A 15,148-nucleotide genomic window follows, 5' to 3' on the forward strand; every position below is an offset into this window, starting at 1 on the left:
GTGTTTAGCTTTATGCATGCTTTTAAAATAGTGTCAAACAATAAGCTGTCAAAATCACAGGGTGAAACAACACAGGAAATAATTCGCACAGAGCTAAAAGTTGCCACAGAAGTAATAAAGAAACTTAAAAATAAATAAACGAAGACTCGTGTTAGAAAGGACGCATCTGCAAAATATTTTGTTCATTTTCTGAATTGGCAATTTAGTGTTAGTAAAGTCAGGGCACAGATGCACAAGTAGAAACTGTCTGCAAAGAACCATTTTATTATCTAAAACAGAGAAGACCTCGAGTTATAGGCCAGTTACTCACCACACAGGAAGTTATTTTAGGTTACAGTGGGCTGCTTAACTCTGAGACTTAGAGACTTGATGCAACCTCAGTGTCTCTGCGCGTACACCGGGAAGGAAGACATACTGCAGACACTTTCTCTCTATACCCATACACAAACCAAAGAAGCACAAAACTGCTGGTCACTTACTGATGAAGGAGTGCTTGCTGTATAATCTTCAGAAAAGGTGGGTTCACTTTGAGTTGAATGTTGAAATTCTGCATTTGTGAGTGTGTAAATGCTACAAAAGAACAAAGCGCGGATGTTTCTCTGTGCTAAAAATAGATGAAAATGTGTGAATAGGAAAGGGGGTCTTTAAAAGGCAAGAGCTGCTGCAAAAGATGAGAAACTCACTTTGATTAAAATTCAAAAACAAGATTTCAGTTGTTTTAAATTGCATTAAAAAGTTGTTTTATTCTGTATTATAAACATTGAAGTTCCTAAAACTGAAGTGTGAATGAAACCGTGTCAAGTTAATTATGGTAAATTCTAATAATACATATATATATGTGTGTTAAAAATATAAGGTGCCTCTAATTTTGATTCACAAAAATAATTACACAGAGCAAAATCTAAATATTTCACACTGTGTAACCAAATTAAACTCATAAAATGAAAACTGTCAACGAGCGCTTTTATTGTACAACCTAAAAAGTCAAGTGTGCTAAGTGAATTTGATAAAAGATGCACAAAGACCGAATCTACTTGCTTCTAACTACCTGCAAATCGATACAAATCGATTAACGTGTGTCAACAGAGGGAAATAACTTTTAATGATAATCATCATAATTTGTTGATGGCGCTTCCTCACACTGAGCTTATTCTCGCTCTCTGCAGTTGATACGTTCTTGATCTCCGTAGCAAAGCCAGGTCACAAATCCTTAAGTAGTCTGGTGGTTTGAGTTGCCACAATCCTCTGCACCCAATTTCCATGGGGCACAAGTTTATTTTCCAGACTAACTGCTTAACCTCAGATGCTAGCTCCATGTATCTAATCTCCTTTTTCATATGTCTCGCCCCACCCCACTTCCCATGGCCCAGTAAGCTCTGCAAAGTAGTCAGGCAGCCCCACAGAGTGTTAGACCACAGTGCCAAATCCAATACTGAGTTTGCTGCTACTTGAGTCGGTAGCCTCTAATGTCAGCTGGCATTTTCACAATCCCTCAAATTGCTGAAATGTCCTAAATTCTATTTTGGGCAGGTTTCCTTCCTGCTTTCTGTTTTGTTTTCCTTCATGGCCAAAGAAAACTATCAAAAGCTGTCAATCAAAGACTGGTGGATAACTCGTGAGGATGTGGTTCTTTTCCTCTTTGTGCCCTTTTTGAAAACAGGATTTTAAAATTCATGGAATATTTTTAACCTCCTAAGACCCGAACTCTTCCACGGCATGCATTTTTAATTTCTCTTTGATATTTGGGCTGATTGGGGTCCGATGAATGTAAAAACAAAGAATTACCAGATTTTTTATTTTTACCTTATTTTTGTTTTTAAGAAAAATGAGAGCCACATCTGAGGATATTCGTTTAAAATTTTAATAGAACAGTTGCAGTATAATGTCCTTGTAAGTGGATATCAGGCCCTTGTAGACCAAAATACTGGTCTACAAGGACCAAAATACTGAGTATTTTGGTCTAAATACTCAATATTTAGACCAAAATTGAGTATTTTGGTCTAAATATCCCAAAATGTGATGTCCACATATGTGGACACCAGGTCCTAGAAGGTTAAAGTTTGAAAATTACACAAGTGAAGGAACTGTGACTGCACGAGTCTGTCTCAGTGCAGTGTGCTAATGCCAAAAGCATAACAAATGTCTTTTTGCCCTTCAGTTGTTTCATTGTGAGATTGGATTTCAGTTCATTTGATCTGAGTGATCTAATGTGATCAAATTTAAAATGATTTCACAGCCACCTTTGTGATATTCACAAACTTGTGGACCACGTAAAATCTGCTCACTTTTACTCACTTTAACCCCCGTTTTTTGGCATTAAGACTGAAACCTCTAGAGCACCTAATTATTGAACTGTTAATGAGAAAACCGTCTGTGGCACATTGTGATTCAACAAGTATGTGCCTCTAAATTACAGAAGAAGTAAGACGTCTATTTTACTTTGGACATACTCTCGCTAGTGATGTGTTAACCATTTGAAATAACTGTTATCGTGAGGATTTCTGTTTTCAAACAGTGTAAAAGTAATCAGATTTAATGTATATTAAGTTTATTTGATTCAAAATACACCATCACCAGCATGTTTGGGGCAAGGAGTGTTGACCGGTTAAATTATTCATGGATTAAATACTGACATTGTATATGGTTGTGAGTTTAAATTTTATGGATTTTTCATGAATTAATTGTTAGATTTTTAAGACAAAAACTGTAAACAAAATTGTAAAAATCAGCGACATTATCTTGAACATACAGAGAGACACATACTGTGATATTACCGAGTTGCAGGGAAGGCTCACGTTTAATCGTGTTTGATCTGGTCTTATTTGGGTGATCTACAACTTGATCGGGATGCTAATTACTTTGCGTATTTAACCAAAATCTAATATCATGTTTCCTCCCATAATCCGCCAATACAGCCTTATTGCTCATTATGCTGATGACACTTGACCGAACCTTTTAGAAAAGTAAGTTATATAAAACAGTCATCACTGATGTTTAAGTATACTCATCTGTATGACTGAGCCCATGCAGACGAACACTTCTCCGTGAGTGTGTTACTTGATATTTCCAAATCTAACAGGTTTTGCTTTGGGTGCATAACTATACTAAAGAACTTAAATTTTAAAAAGAATAAATGACTATCTAGAGCAGCTCTGCATTGTCAATTACAGTGACCATTTTTTCCCTCAGAGTACAAATAGCGGTTCAAAGTCAGCAGGTTTGACCAGAGTAAATAAAAGGCTTATGACACTAGAATTACATCATCCACCAATTTATTGTAAAAATGAGCAATAACAGAAGGGTGGATACAGAAAAACGAAACTGCTCTAACTTAATCTGACCAGCTTTTCACTGTGAAGGCAAGAGTGTGTAGCACTGACGCTGGTCTAGAAAAGTTATAAACTGAGTGTCCTCAGGTATTAATATGAGTTACCTCCATAAGCACCTCAATAAATCTAAACCAGGTTACGTCTCTTCCTTCAAATCCTGCAGAACCTCATTTTAAGTAGGAATAATGCGAATATGTGAACAATTATATTTAAAAAGTCAAATATAATCATTAGCAAACTTGATCATCATCATGAATTTTAACTAATACAAGTTTTTTGGTTTGTTTCTTAGATTTTTGGGTGTTTGGGGGGGGGTCAGAACTGTTGACCATAATTCAGCTATGACCAAGAAAAACTCGTTGTTGTTAATTTCAAGACACTTTGTTACATGTAAACTTAGTGTGCTTAACATCAAAATAAAAACATAAATGAAGCGATACAAATCCTATCAGATAAGAATAACTGAATAGTTCTGGTATTTTTGTTTTGCTTGGTTTTTTGTTTTTGTTTGTTTGCTTGTTTGTTTTTTGCTTTTTGGCATCATCAGTCCTTCCATTTGAAGAGCAAACTCTAAAGCCAGGTAATAATGTCAAATTTCAAATGATCAACCTTCAATGGATGGATGGATGGATGGATGGATGAATGGATGGATTGAGTTAACATTTTTTTAAAAAGTGTTAAAAAGTATTCCTGAACAGTTTCTGTTATGTTAAAAATATAATTCAGACCCGAAAGAAAACCAGCGTGGCACCAAGTGACAGCAGCAGGAGGCCACAAACGGCTCTGTTTTGTTGTATATAATGACCTCATTCCTCTGCATGTGTAACTGTTGAGTAAGAAAAGTCCAAGGACAAACTGTATTGGAAGGCCACATTCTTTTGCTGAACACCCAACTAATGATGTTTTTCATTTTTGTTTCACCCCCTCGTTAGCTGCAGAGAGAGGGAACAGCCATGAGTCTGCTGTGATAATGGTGAGTTATGGCGGCCGTATCCACAGCGTTTCGCTGCTGGTTCCACATGAATGTTCCCAGGGGATACGTTGGGAGTCTGCAGCCCCCTGTGTAATTACCTTTTAGCACAGAAATGACTAAAGTGAGATTCTGCTTTGTCATTGTTAGTGCATGGTAAAAACAACACATTGTAGGCGACAAAGATTGTTCTCTGTGATTTAGTAATATTATTTCTAAATTGAAATTGTGAAATATTTTATATTAGTGTCCCCAATTATACAATAATTTTCTCATAAGTTTACATGCACTCTGTTGACATGTGTTGGTTACCATTAATAATACATGATAATGAATGAATACCGTACATTATACGTCTATCGTTTAAAAACATAAGAGGTTTAAAGAAATTAAAATAGTTGTTGCATATTCTAGGTAACCGTATTGTTTGGGCGATTACTATATAATGTCAGCGCCAAGGTATTACAAGAAAATGCTCTGTGTTTAGAGGAAAGCTTCTTCTGTACTTTCCTAAGCGCTTAGGTTCACGATGCTTCTCGGAAATGCAGAGCAGAACGATGTTGCATGGCACAAAGTGCTAACACTCAAACTTAATGACCAAAGTCCTCTGGAAAGAGGAAATGGCTTGCATGTACATCAGAAAGGGACGAAATCTGATCTTAACTTAAAAACCTAAACGTATGTTTTTGTTCTTTTCTTATTCATCTGGATAACTCTATTGAACTCTATTGAACTCTATAATCTATATGATGATTCAAAGACTGAAAATGTCGAGTTAGACAGAGTTAGTTGATTTCTATAACAAAAACATTATAGTTCAATCATATTCAGAAAAATTATTTTGAACATTGTATCATGAACTACAGCAAACTACAAAAATGTGTAACAGACCTGAAGTAAAATCTAATGTTGCATATCTCAAAGGTTTTCTTTTCATAAAAGTGTTTTTAGCTGAGTAGGGCTAATATCTGTTTAAAAACCTATACTGTTACATTTTTTTATTTGGTTTAAATGTTGATTAAGGATTGTTTGCAATTTAATTTTCTGATTAATAAATACTGCGTTAGTTAGGTAGTTTAGATAGATTAGTTTAATAAATGGGGAATTTAAAAAAAATACATTTCCAGCCCAGTATTTTTAAAATAAAGTCTCAGGGTGCATCATTAGAGACAGAAAACATGGACACATGGTTTCCACTTTATTCCAGTGACAAAATATTCAGGTTGGGTGGTGCACAAATGTCTAATGGTGACACTGCACCTGCTGGACACAAACATCAATTTCCTCTGTGGAAAAGTCAGTCTAGACTGTCCTCCTCATTAAAAGCAAAGGAGTTCTGATGTGGAGGTTTTTTTAACTAAAGGAGAGGAGCAGGTTTGATTCGGCATGATCAATGCACCCGTTAACTGTGTATTCACCGTAATCTCACCCATCTTTCCAAATTTGCAACAGGAGGAACAAAATACCAAACATGGTCACAATGCACTTTGTGTCATATGTCATTAGCTCCCAGAAATAGACAGTGCTGATTTTTAACACTGTGTCACAAGCTATCACCTCTGTTTCTATGATGTGTTGGCTTTGGTGCCTGTGTAATTGTAAATGAGGAAATCCCTGGGGGACAAGCAGCGGGTTATATCATCATAGTTGCTTCCTGTGCTTACTGTTGTATATGTGCATCGAAACTGCAAAGAGTTGCCTGCTCAGAATACTTTATACTGATGTTGAGGGCAAGAAAAGGCAAGTTAAAATAAACTACAACAAAAAACAAAACTAATGGTAATAATAACTGCAGGCCAGTATAATTTCCCACTCTAAAGAAGCTGCAATTTTCTTTTCACAGGATCGCAGCAGAGCAGAAAGGAACAGAACTCAAAGATATGCTAACGACGTAGAGGAACCTGAGTACGATGTGGTGGATAACCAGGAAGAAGTGTTTAATGTACGCATTCTTCCTGCGAGGCCCATAAATGATGACCGAGAGTATGCAGGTAGAAAGAAAGTCTTTCATTTCTATTTTAATGTTAGTTTTGTTAATACTAATATCTAGTACTACTAATACTACCTCAGCTATAGCTTGATTTTAATTTCATGAGATGAAAATGTATTTAAAGCATCTTTAATGAGACCACTGAGAAAAGTTGTTTATTTGGTCCTAATAAAGCGCATTAAAACATTAAAGTAAAATGAGTTTAGTGGATTGGCACTTTTAGTTATTATTATTATTATTATTAATATTATGTTTAATAGTGTTTTATTATTTCGTTTTTTCATTATTTCTTAAATGTATACATGGGACGACCGTGGTTTAGGTGGTTGGGAAGCTCATCTGTAACCGGAAGGTTGCCGGTTTGATCCCCCAGCTCTCTCTGTCGTGGTCGTTGTGTCCTTGGGCAAGACACTTTACCCTACCGATATGGCAGCCTCGCTTCTGTCAGTCTGCCCCAGGGCAGCTGTGGCTACAACTGTGGTTTGCCTGCGTCAGTGTGTGAATGTGAGAGTGAATGAATAGTGGAACTGTAAAGCGCTTTGGGTGCCTAGAAAAGCGCTATATAAATGCAATCCATTATTATTATTATTATATACAGTGGATTAAGGTCATACGTCCACAAGTAATTATTAAATGAATTGTTAAGCAGTTACCTTAATCTAAAACCACTAAAATGAATTTAATAATTCCCAAACTTCTTCAGACTTGACTTAAAGTACTATTTGTACTTGACACAGGGACACTGAGTCTATTTTACCTTCCTACACAGAAATGCTCTCATGAATGTAATTAGAATGAAGCTGAATGAGGTGCAGGGGGAAAAAAACAGATCTACCACAAACTGTGGTGAGAATGAAAGCAGCCTGGATCTGAGAAAGAGCTCATGCTGAGTGAGCATGATCTGCCAGTGGGTCTCCAGGGCCATCTGTTGGCTGAGTCAGACTGCGGGAGATTACAATTATCCAGCAGCTGAGGGGGAAGAGAGGGAAATATGCAGTGCGAACAAGCTCGCTTTACTCTCCTGCTTGGATGTGGCCCGCAGCCAGGGGCCTCACAGCTGCATGTCTACAACTTTATAGTGAATGTGGCTTTTAAATTTGTTCACACTTGGAGCATTCTCCCTCTGTAATCAATACAGTCTGCTGCTGCAGTGCACTACTGGGACTGACATCGACCAACTTACAGGAATGATACAAACTCACAGGGTGTTTAAACTGTCAGCTTACACTGGAACTTCTTAAAGTACTATCATCACAGTCATTGATGAGAGTGTTTCTTTGGTTCTTAAGACAGGGATCTCCCAAGGTCATCATCAGCTCACAACCTTTCATCACTCGCCCCTGTAAGGTTTCTTTTTTGGTCTTCTTTAATAAATATACAGTTTGAATGGAACTACCTTACTGACCGTACTCCATATTTCGTTGTGCTCTTCAATCAATCAGGGTAACTCAAACATCCTCCCAAGATGTCCACCCAGAGAAACACCATTTACAACAGGTAAACCTACAACGCATTTAAAATTGAGTGATTATTGTGGTAAAGACACTGAACAGTAGCAGTGAAATTCAAATCAGAGACATCTTTGTTTACTTTGAAAAACAAAACTATTAAATCACAGTTAATTAACAAATAAAATAACTTAATTACATAATCACGCACATCCATACTTTGCCTGGTAACAGCAGCTTGTGCTGGCAAATATGATCAATGAAAATTAGAAAACATTTGATAAATATTGAAGGTAACTTAGTCTTTGCAATGGCTTAATAATTTCTCTCTTCTTGGTTGCTGCTCATCAAAGCACAGAGTCACTTAGACAGCATTATTCATGCTGAAAACCCATATGCTGCAACTAACTTCATTAGTTAGTTGCAGTCTGCCCTTGCACCTTTGCACTACCAGGGGGCAGCGACTAGCTAATGAACATAGTGAAGCAAATACTAGCTCTAATTGTCGCTTAAGATCAAAGATGAATGAAAAGAAAGTGTTTCAAAAGAAATCTGAAGTTGTGTTTTACACTTGCTTGTCAAAGTAGGAAAGTCAGCTCCACCTAAACAACTTGGGGATTTAGTGGTGGCTGTCGATATTCAGCTAGTTTTTAACTCAACCAGATTACATGACGTTATGTAGTTCATTTCATCAGTCTGTATGTCTTTTTGTTTTATTGTTAGTAGTAATGCTCAGAAAGGAATGGATAGATAGTTTACCAGAGATGGCACAGAGGGCGACATAGAGGTAACTGCACCACTGGGAAGGACAAACATTTAAAATTAATAAACATTTCAAAAATGGGAGACATTGTCTTGAAATTCTTAAGAATTTTTTTTTTTTTTTTTTAACTAAGCAGGATCTAGATATACCTCTCATCCATGCACGGTGTGGTGAGAAATATTCAGCCTCTGGTAGTAATGTGCAGTCTTTGGCTACTCTTTTTTTCTGTTTAATTTAATGTAGCTTAACATAAAAGACTTTTTTCTCATAGATTTACAACTTCTGATCTCAGTAGATTTGGCATCATCTAATACTAAAGCTGATTATTACAGATTAATTGAAGGATACTGGTTGTCTTTAGTTAAATGTACTGTAATGTTTTCCGTAAACTGAGTAAAAGCTGATTCTGTCCCAGAAGAAGAACCTTTTCACCTTTGTCTTCTGTGTTTGAAACATAGCACCTGTGATAAATAGAGATCTGAAGCCTGGCCGACAAAAGATGAAAACAGGTAACATCTCAGCTGACTGAAATTATTTTGCCTTTCTGGGTCACAGTTTAAATCTCATATTGTATATTCACGTGGTGTAGTTGCAGATAGGAGGATCCCACCTGTGCCAAAAGGAGACCAGGTAACTTCACGTGCCAAACAATACAGTCTACTGATGTTTTTTTTTTTTTTTTAATCTTTCAATAAATTGTAATGCTGATAAACTATTAAAAAGGTGACCAACTTTTTCTCTTTCTAACATTACAGCACTCACAAAGGTAATTTGCTAAATTATTGTTTAAGTTACTCATTGTTGTATTTATCTGCCTTATGGATGCACTTACTGTTTGATTCTTTGTTCATGCAGGAGTTTGCAATCACCATCACCTTTTACCCTGGAGTTGGTCAATGTCTTGTCTGGAATGGCTGTACAGCAAGGTTGCAGGAGAGAGTGAGTACTGTTTTATTTTATATATAGAACCTGACACTTGTCCCAGTTCCCTGTGGTTTTAATTTGCTGGAGTTGACGATAACCCAGTGTGACTCTTTCCCCTGCAATAATGGTGTAAAGCAAAAACAACACCCCACAGTTTGTACAGTGTAGCGATGACACCATCTGCTGGTTGGAAAAGTTATCACATAGTTAACACAAATGCTGGAGGCTCTTCTGACATGTTATTTGATGTCATTTGATTTCAGCAGAGAGCACGGGACCACTAGAAATGTAAGTAGCTAAAAATGCTGAACCTATTAGAAGATGTATTGTTGTTGTTTGCATTTTATTTACCATCTCTTAACAAACTAAGCCCTATGGGAAATATTGTAAAATAAACATGCTTTCTTTATTCATATATACATTTGATTTTATTCTACAAATTTCACCATGCATTGTCTTTTAACTCTCTTTTTATACTTTTAACAGGCAGAGTTTAGTTCACATATGAAAGGTAAGATAAAAATCACAGCCTCTTGTTATAAAGTGTTACCAATAATTGTTTACAACTGTATTAACACATAAAGGGTTTTTTTAGGTCCACTCAGCTCTGAAGGTCTTACACACGGCAATTACAGGCATTCACTGGATTTGGAGTCTCACTTAGAAAGAAGGTCTGACTTTATATTTTCAGACTTCTCAAGATGCTTTTTTAAATGTTATGTCTTATTTACATGCATCTTTTCTGTCTTTTATTTAGGAGCCATCAAAGTCTAGGTAAGTATCTTTGGGCTCATCATTAACAGTCATTATACAGTTACTGACTTAATAAGTCCCCCCTGACATCTACTTAAAGAAAGGGTCCCATCGAAACGCCATCACCATGAATGGCCTCAGACGAAAGAAGACTTTGACCAGCACGACTTTGTCCCAATGGAAAAGCCTCAACAGGTAAATGTGCTGCTACAGTCATGTGAAAAAGAAAGTTTTTGTTGAACTATGTCTGTAAAGGTTCTCAGTCATCCAGGTCATTGTACTCTAAGGAGCTTGTAAAGAAGCGTCTGGATTTCTTTAAGTTTCCTTGAAGACTTTTCACCTCTCATCCAAGAAGATTCTTCAGTTCTAAGAGCAATTGGTGGATAGTCCCAGATTCCCAGCCCTATGGGAGTGTCCCCAAGAGGGTCATGGGCCTCCTATGGATCCTTTACCTACCCACACGAGCCAAGGCGTGAAAGTGTGTGTGGGTCACAATCAGCCAAGGTTTCGGGTGAACCCATTGTGAAACCTACCCCAATGGGTTCACAACATAGAAGAGCCACGTCCACGGGACACGACTCGCCTGCATCTAAAGGTCATTGTTTCAAGGACGCCAATGTTCACATTTTGGACAGAGAAGACAGACGGTTTGAAAGAGGAGTAAAAGAAGCCATCTATGTCCACTGTGAACGACCATCTTTGAACAGAGGTGGTGGCTTACAACACCAACTGTCTGCCATCTATAATCCAGTTTTGAGATCCCTCCCCAGACACCTTAACACCCACTCACATCCTGGGCCATTTCACCTCAGTAAACCACATGATAGTGTGGGGATAGGTTTCACAGTGGGTTCACCCGAAACCTTGGCTGATTGTGACCCACACCCACTTTCACACCTTGGCTCGTGTGATTAGGTAGAGGATCAAGAGGGGGTCCATGACCCTCTTGGGGACACTCCCATAGGGCTTAAAATCTGGGACTATCCACCAACTGCTCTTAGAACTGAAGAAGCTTCTTGGATGAGAGGTGAAAAGTCTTCAAGGAAACTTAAAGAAGTCCAGATGCTTTTCTTTCCAAACTCCTTAAAATTTTCATAGAACTCTAAAAAAGACATGTGAAAGGTTAAGTGATTTAGGATTCAAGAGTGACTTTAAATGACTTAACCAGTCCCTTGCGTCATTGTGGAGGAATTTTGGCCCACTCTTCTTTACGACATTGCTTCAGTTCATTGAGGTTTGCAGGCATTTGTTCATGTGCAGCTTTCTTAGGGTCCCACCGTCTTTTTTAATCAGGTTGAGGTCTGGACTTTGACTGGGTCATTCGTTGTACATTTGCTGCTGTACTTGGGATCATTTTCCCGGTTGCATGATCCAGTTTCAGTCATGCTTTAGCTGTTGGACAGATGGCCTTACACTTCACTTAAGAATACTTTGGTATGCAGCGGAGTTTATGATCAACTGCACAGGTCCTGTGACTGCAAAACAAGCCCCAACCATCATACCTCCACCACCAGTTGGTAAGAGGTGTTTGCACTGACATGCTATTTTTAGAATGTGGCAGCAGCAAGTATCTTTGCTACTATGAGTCACTTCAGTATTGCATAGACACAGTTCTTAACACCTATTATTCAGTAGGAGAGCTTAATTAGCAGATGCACTATTCTCTTCAGCTGGCACTTCTCCTCAAACCACTTTGCTCCACCTTTCCCTCCAGCAGCTGAGCCAAGAAATTACACCTTGCCACCACAGTAGCACAGTCCACTATGGCCAAATATCTCCACTTTGGTCTCATCAGTCCAAAGGAGACTGTTCCTGAGATGTTGTGGTTTGTTAAGATGCAACTTTGCATAAATTAGCCATGCTACTACGTTTCTTCAGAAAGAAGTAGCTTTCTACTGGTAACCCTTTCAAAAAAAGCCAAACATGTTCATTCTCTTTCTAATTGTACATTCAAGAGCTTTAAGGTTCAACATGTTAACTGAGGCCTGTAGAGTCTAAGATGTAGCTCTTGGGTATTTTTCACTTATTTTGCAGCACCTAGCAATGCACAGTTTGACCTTGGGATGAAATTCTTGGGGGAATCCACTCCTGGAAAACTGTAGTATTGTGTGAACAAACACCTGAATAATCATTTCCAGCAAAATGCCAAAGCTTCTGTGTTTTTAGAGATGATCACATGTGCTGATGATCAGGTAATCAAGTGTATTGGCATTACCTGGCTGCTAATTACCCCTTTAATTCCTATGGAAACAGTGGAGGTGTATTTAATTTTTCACAACTATCCATAATTAACCCAAATTAATCCTGTAATCAAAAATGATATCCATCACAACGTGATATTAACTAGCTTTGAATCCACTGATCAATTAACTTTTCTGGCAGACCTGTGAGGAAGATTGGTACATCGGGACATGTACTCGAGCAGATGCTGAGCACGCCTTGCACCTGGTTAACAAGGTATATCAATAAGGATTCCACTAAAAATATAACTGAACATGTCTTAAGCTTGGGCAGATGTTAAACATAGTTATTTGGATCTATATCAGTTGAAAGTGTAAAAACAACACACCAAAAGCACAGTTTAACAGGAATATTCTTTTCTTTCTGTAACTCCTCCCATTAGGATGGTGCATTTTTGGTACGAGACTGCTCCACCAACAGCAACTTTGAACCCTTGGTATTGGTTGTGTATCATGAGAAGAAGGTTTACAATGTCAAAATTCGGTTTGTCGAGAGCACAAAAAAGTACGCACTGGGCACAGGATATCGTTCAAATGATGTGAGTGAACACATTTCAGAAAATGTTTTATTAAGAACCCTCAATCGCACTATATTTACTCTAATTCATCTTATTTTTCCTCAGATGTTTGACTCTGTGGCAGACATCATCAAGTTCCACTCCATATTTCCAATAACACTTGTCAGTGGGAGAACCGCGATGGGAAACAAGTACCCAGACAATTGTGTGCTGACATTTCCGATAACAAAAGGGGATGTTGAACGGTTGCTACAATAACATGTGAATCTTGCCAACAAAGATTTGTCAATGTGTTTCTTGTGTCATGTGTGTTCACAGTTCCACAAAAACTGTAGCGCTGTCATTCTGAGCAATTTGGGGTGGATGGATTTTGTAAAAGAAAAATATATATGTTGATCAGAAGTACCTATATTTTCTGGTTATTTTGATAATAATGTGCTAATGGTTTTTAAATTAATTCCATAGACAAGTGGTTCTCAAATTCTTTGGGTCCAGTGACACAAAATCTCCTATAATCATAATATCAATTTGGCTGGTTCTGCCACAGCAATCGAAAATCTCCCCACACCTGCTAGCTACCAGGCTAATAAACTAGCAAGTGATTTCATTGTTGCAGTGAGTCACAATCATAGCAGTTCCTCCTGTTCCTCCATAATGTGGTAGCAATTACTGGATAAAATATGCTTTTGTTATTGAATCAAATTGTCCTCAATCTATAAAATGCACTTTTTAATGATCTAGCGCAATTTAATGAATTATTTTACGGATCCCTTGAGGGTCCCCGGACCCGATTAGAGACCCACTTCTCTCTAACACATAATAGTGATCTACCCTAATTATCCTAATTTAATGTCTTCAAATTGTATATTTTGTAGCAACAATCTAAAATAAAAAGTCTGTAACTGTACAATTATACAAACCAAAAAGCTGTAACCAAATAGCGTAATCTTTGGTCATTTACTGAGAAATGAAACAATTATTAAATATTAATCTCTTAAATACTAATCTGGTTTTTGGACAGTTGATTTGGAATTCAGTCAAACACTGATCATGCAAAGAATTGTGACATATAGACCACTAAGCCTAAAATGGTTCTCTAAATCCATATAAAAAAAAGTTAGCATTTTCATGTGTTTCGCCTCCTTGTATAATTTTCTTGGCAGGAATGGACTTCCATACCTACTTCACATTTTCTTTTCTTTTTTTTCTTAAATCAGACTAACTTCCCTGGCCTTATTTTTTAAACAGCACAATACTGTGTTTCAGTCATGAACTGCATGAAATGTTATAAAGATTATATTTTTATTTTATCACAATTTTATTATAAATGATTACAAGAGTTAGGAAATTCCCAATGCTGGGTTTCAGTTAGCTTGACTCAGTGCCATTCAGTGGCTCTGGCTTAAGTGCACTGTTGCTATGCCAGCAGTACCAGTGAATTGATTTAGAGAGTGCTCTGCAGGTAAAGTTTCTGTTGATAACTTAACTAAAGATAGCAAGTGAAACCATTTATAACATTTAACTAAAGTTTACTAATTTTTACAATATAAGCGGAAAAATGGACAGATTGAAAGCCACTTTTACAACTACTTCAAGTCACATGATTGATTGATTGACAATACTTCATGAGCCATCATGAGCACCCTTTCCGACCATACATAGAATACACAAACATAACATTGAGAAGACACGTCAGAGAGGTACGAAAAAAAACAATGGAAATACACAATAAACGAGGAAAGAGGAGGAGAAAAAAGATATCCTCCCAGACTGAGCTCCTAGGGGAGAGCAGTTTGAGAACAAAAAAAAGACACCAGAAACACAGAAAGCACATAAATCTTCACATCTTACAGCGTAAAAGTATATGACTTGCAGGGGGGGGGGGGGGGGGGGGGGGGAGTCAGGAGTTAGTCCATGTACACAGCAGCCAGTCTTCCAGTGCTAGACAGATCCGCCTGCCTACTTCGGGTGGGAGTAAGCGTTCGGAGGCATTAGGAGGGGGGAGGGGGGTAAGTGCGTGTCTGTGTACTTGAAAGATTTGCGTGTGTGTGTGTGTGTGTATCCTGTGTTCAACTTGAGAGAGAGTTTCACCCGGTTAAGCAAAGGTCAACAGTCCTCCAGCTGACCCATGTGACCTTGAAGGATAGGAGCAGATGGTCAAAAATAATGAACTGGTATGCATAATTACAGCCACACGCAGATAGTAAGCTCAT

General features: G+C 37.7%; 1 protein-coding gene across 1 annotated transcript; it reads left to right on the forward strand.

Moving 5' to 3' along the window:
* The first annotated feature begins 403 nt into the window (after positions 1 to 403).
* On the forward strand, positions 404 to 13,966 carry LOC134635998 (cytokine-dependent hematopoietic cell linker). Its single transcript, XM_063485730.1, has 17 exons — positions 404 to 516; positions 4,262 to 4,302; positions 6,143 to 6,290; positions 7,579 to 7,631; positions 7,732 to 7,786; positions 8,959 to 9,009; positions 9,090 to 9,130; positions 9,256 to 9,266; positions 9,356 to 9,439; positions 9,688 to 9,712; positions 9,911 to 9,935; positions 10,020 to 10,095; positions 10,182 to 10,198; positions 10,278 to 10,372; positions 12,560 to 12,634; positions 12,801 to 12,956; positions 13,041 to 13,966. The coding sequence occupies exons 2-17, from the start codon at positions 4,300 to 4,302 to the stop codon at positions 13,191 to 13,193; spliced, it is 1,068 nt and encodes a 355-aa protein (XP_063341800.1). The 5' UTR covers positions 404 to 516; positions 4,262 to 4,299; the 3' UTR covers positions 13,194 to 13,966.
* The last annotated feature ends 1,182 nt before the right edge of the window (positions 13,967 to 15,148 follow it).

This window comes from Pelmatolapia mariae, linkage group LG2 (assembly GCF_036321145.2).
Source record: "Pelmatolapia mariae isolate MD_Pm_ZW linkage group LG2, Pm_UMD_F_2, whole genome shotgun sequence".
Taxonomy (NCBI): domain Eukaryota; kingdom Metazoa; phylum Chordata; class Actinopteri; order Cichliformes; family Cichlidae; genus Pelmatolapia; species Pelmatolapia mariae.

Excerpts from the sequence above, each read along its gene's own strand:
- LOC134635998 (XM_063485730.1), top strand. Across the intron at positions 7,787-8,958 it reads AGAAACACCATTTACAACAG|CACCTGTGATAAATAGAGAT; the intron begins GTAAACCTACAA and ends TTTGAAACATAG. Across the intron at positions 10,373-12,559 it reads CAATGGAAAAGCCTCAACAG|ACCTGTGAGGAAGATTGGTA; the intron begins GTAAATGTGCTG and ends CTTTTCTGGCAG.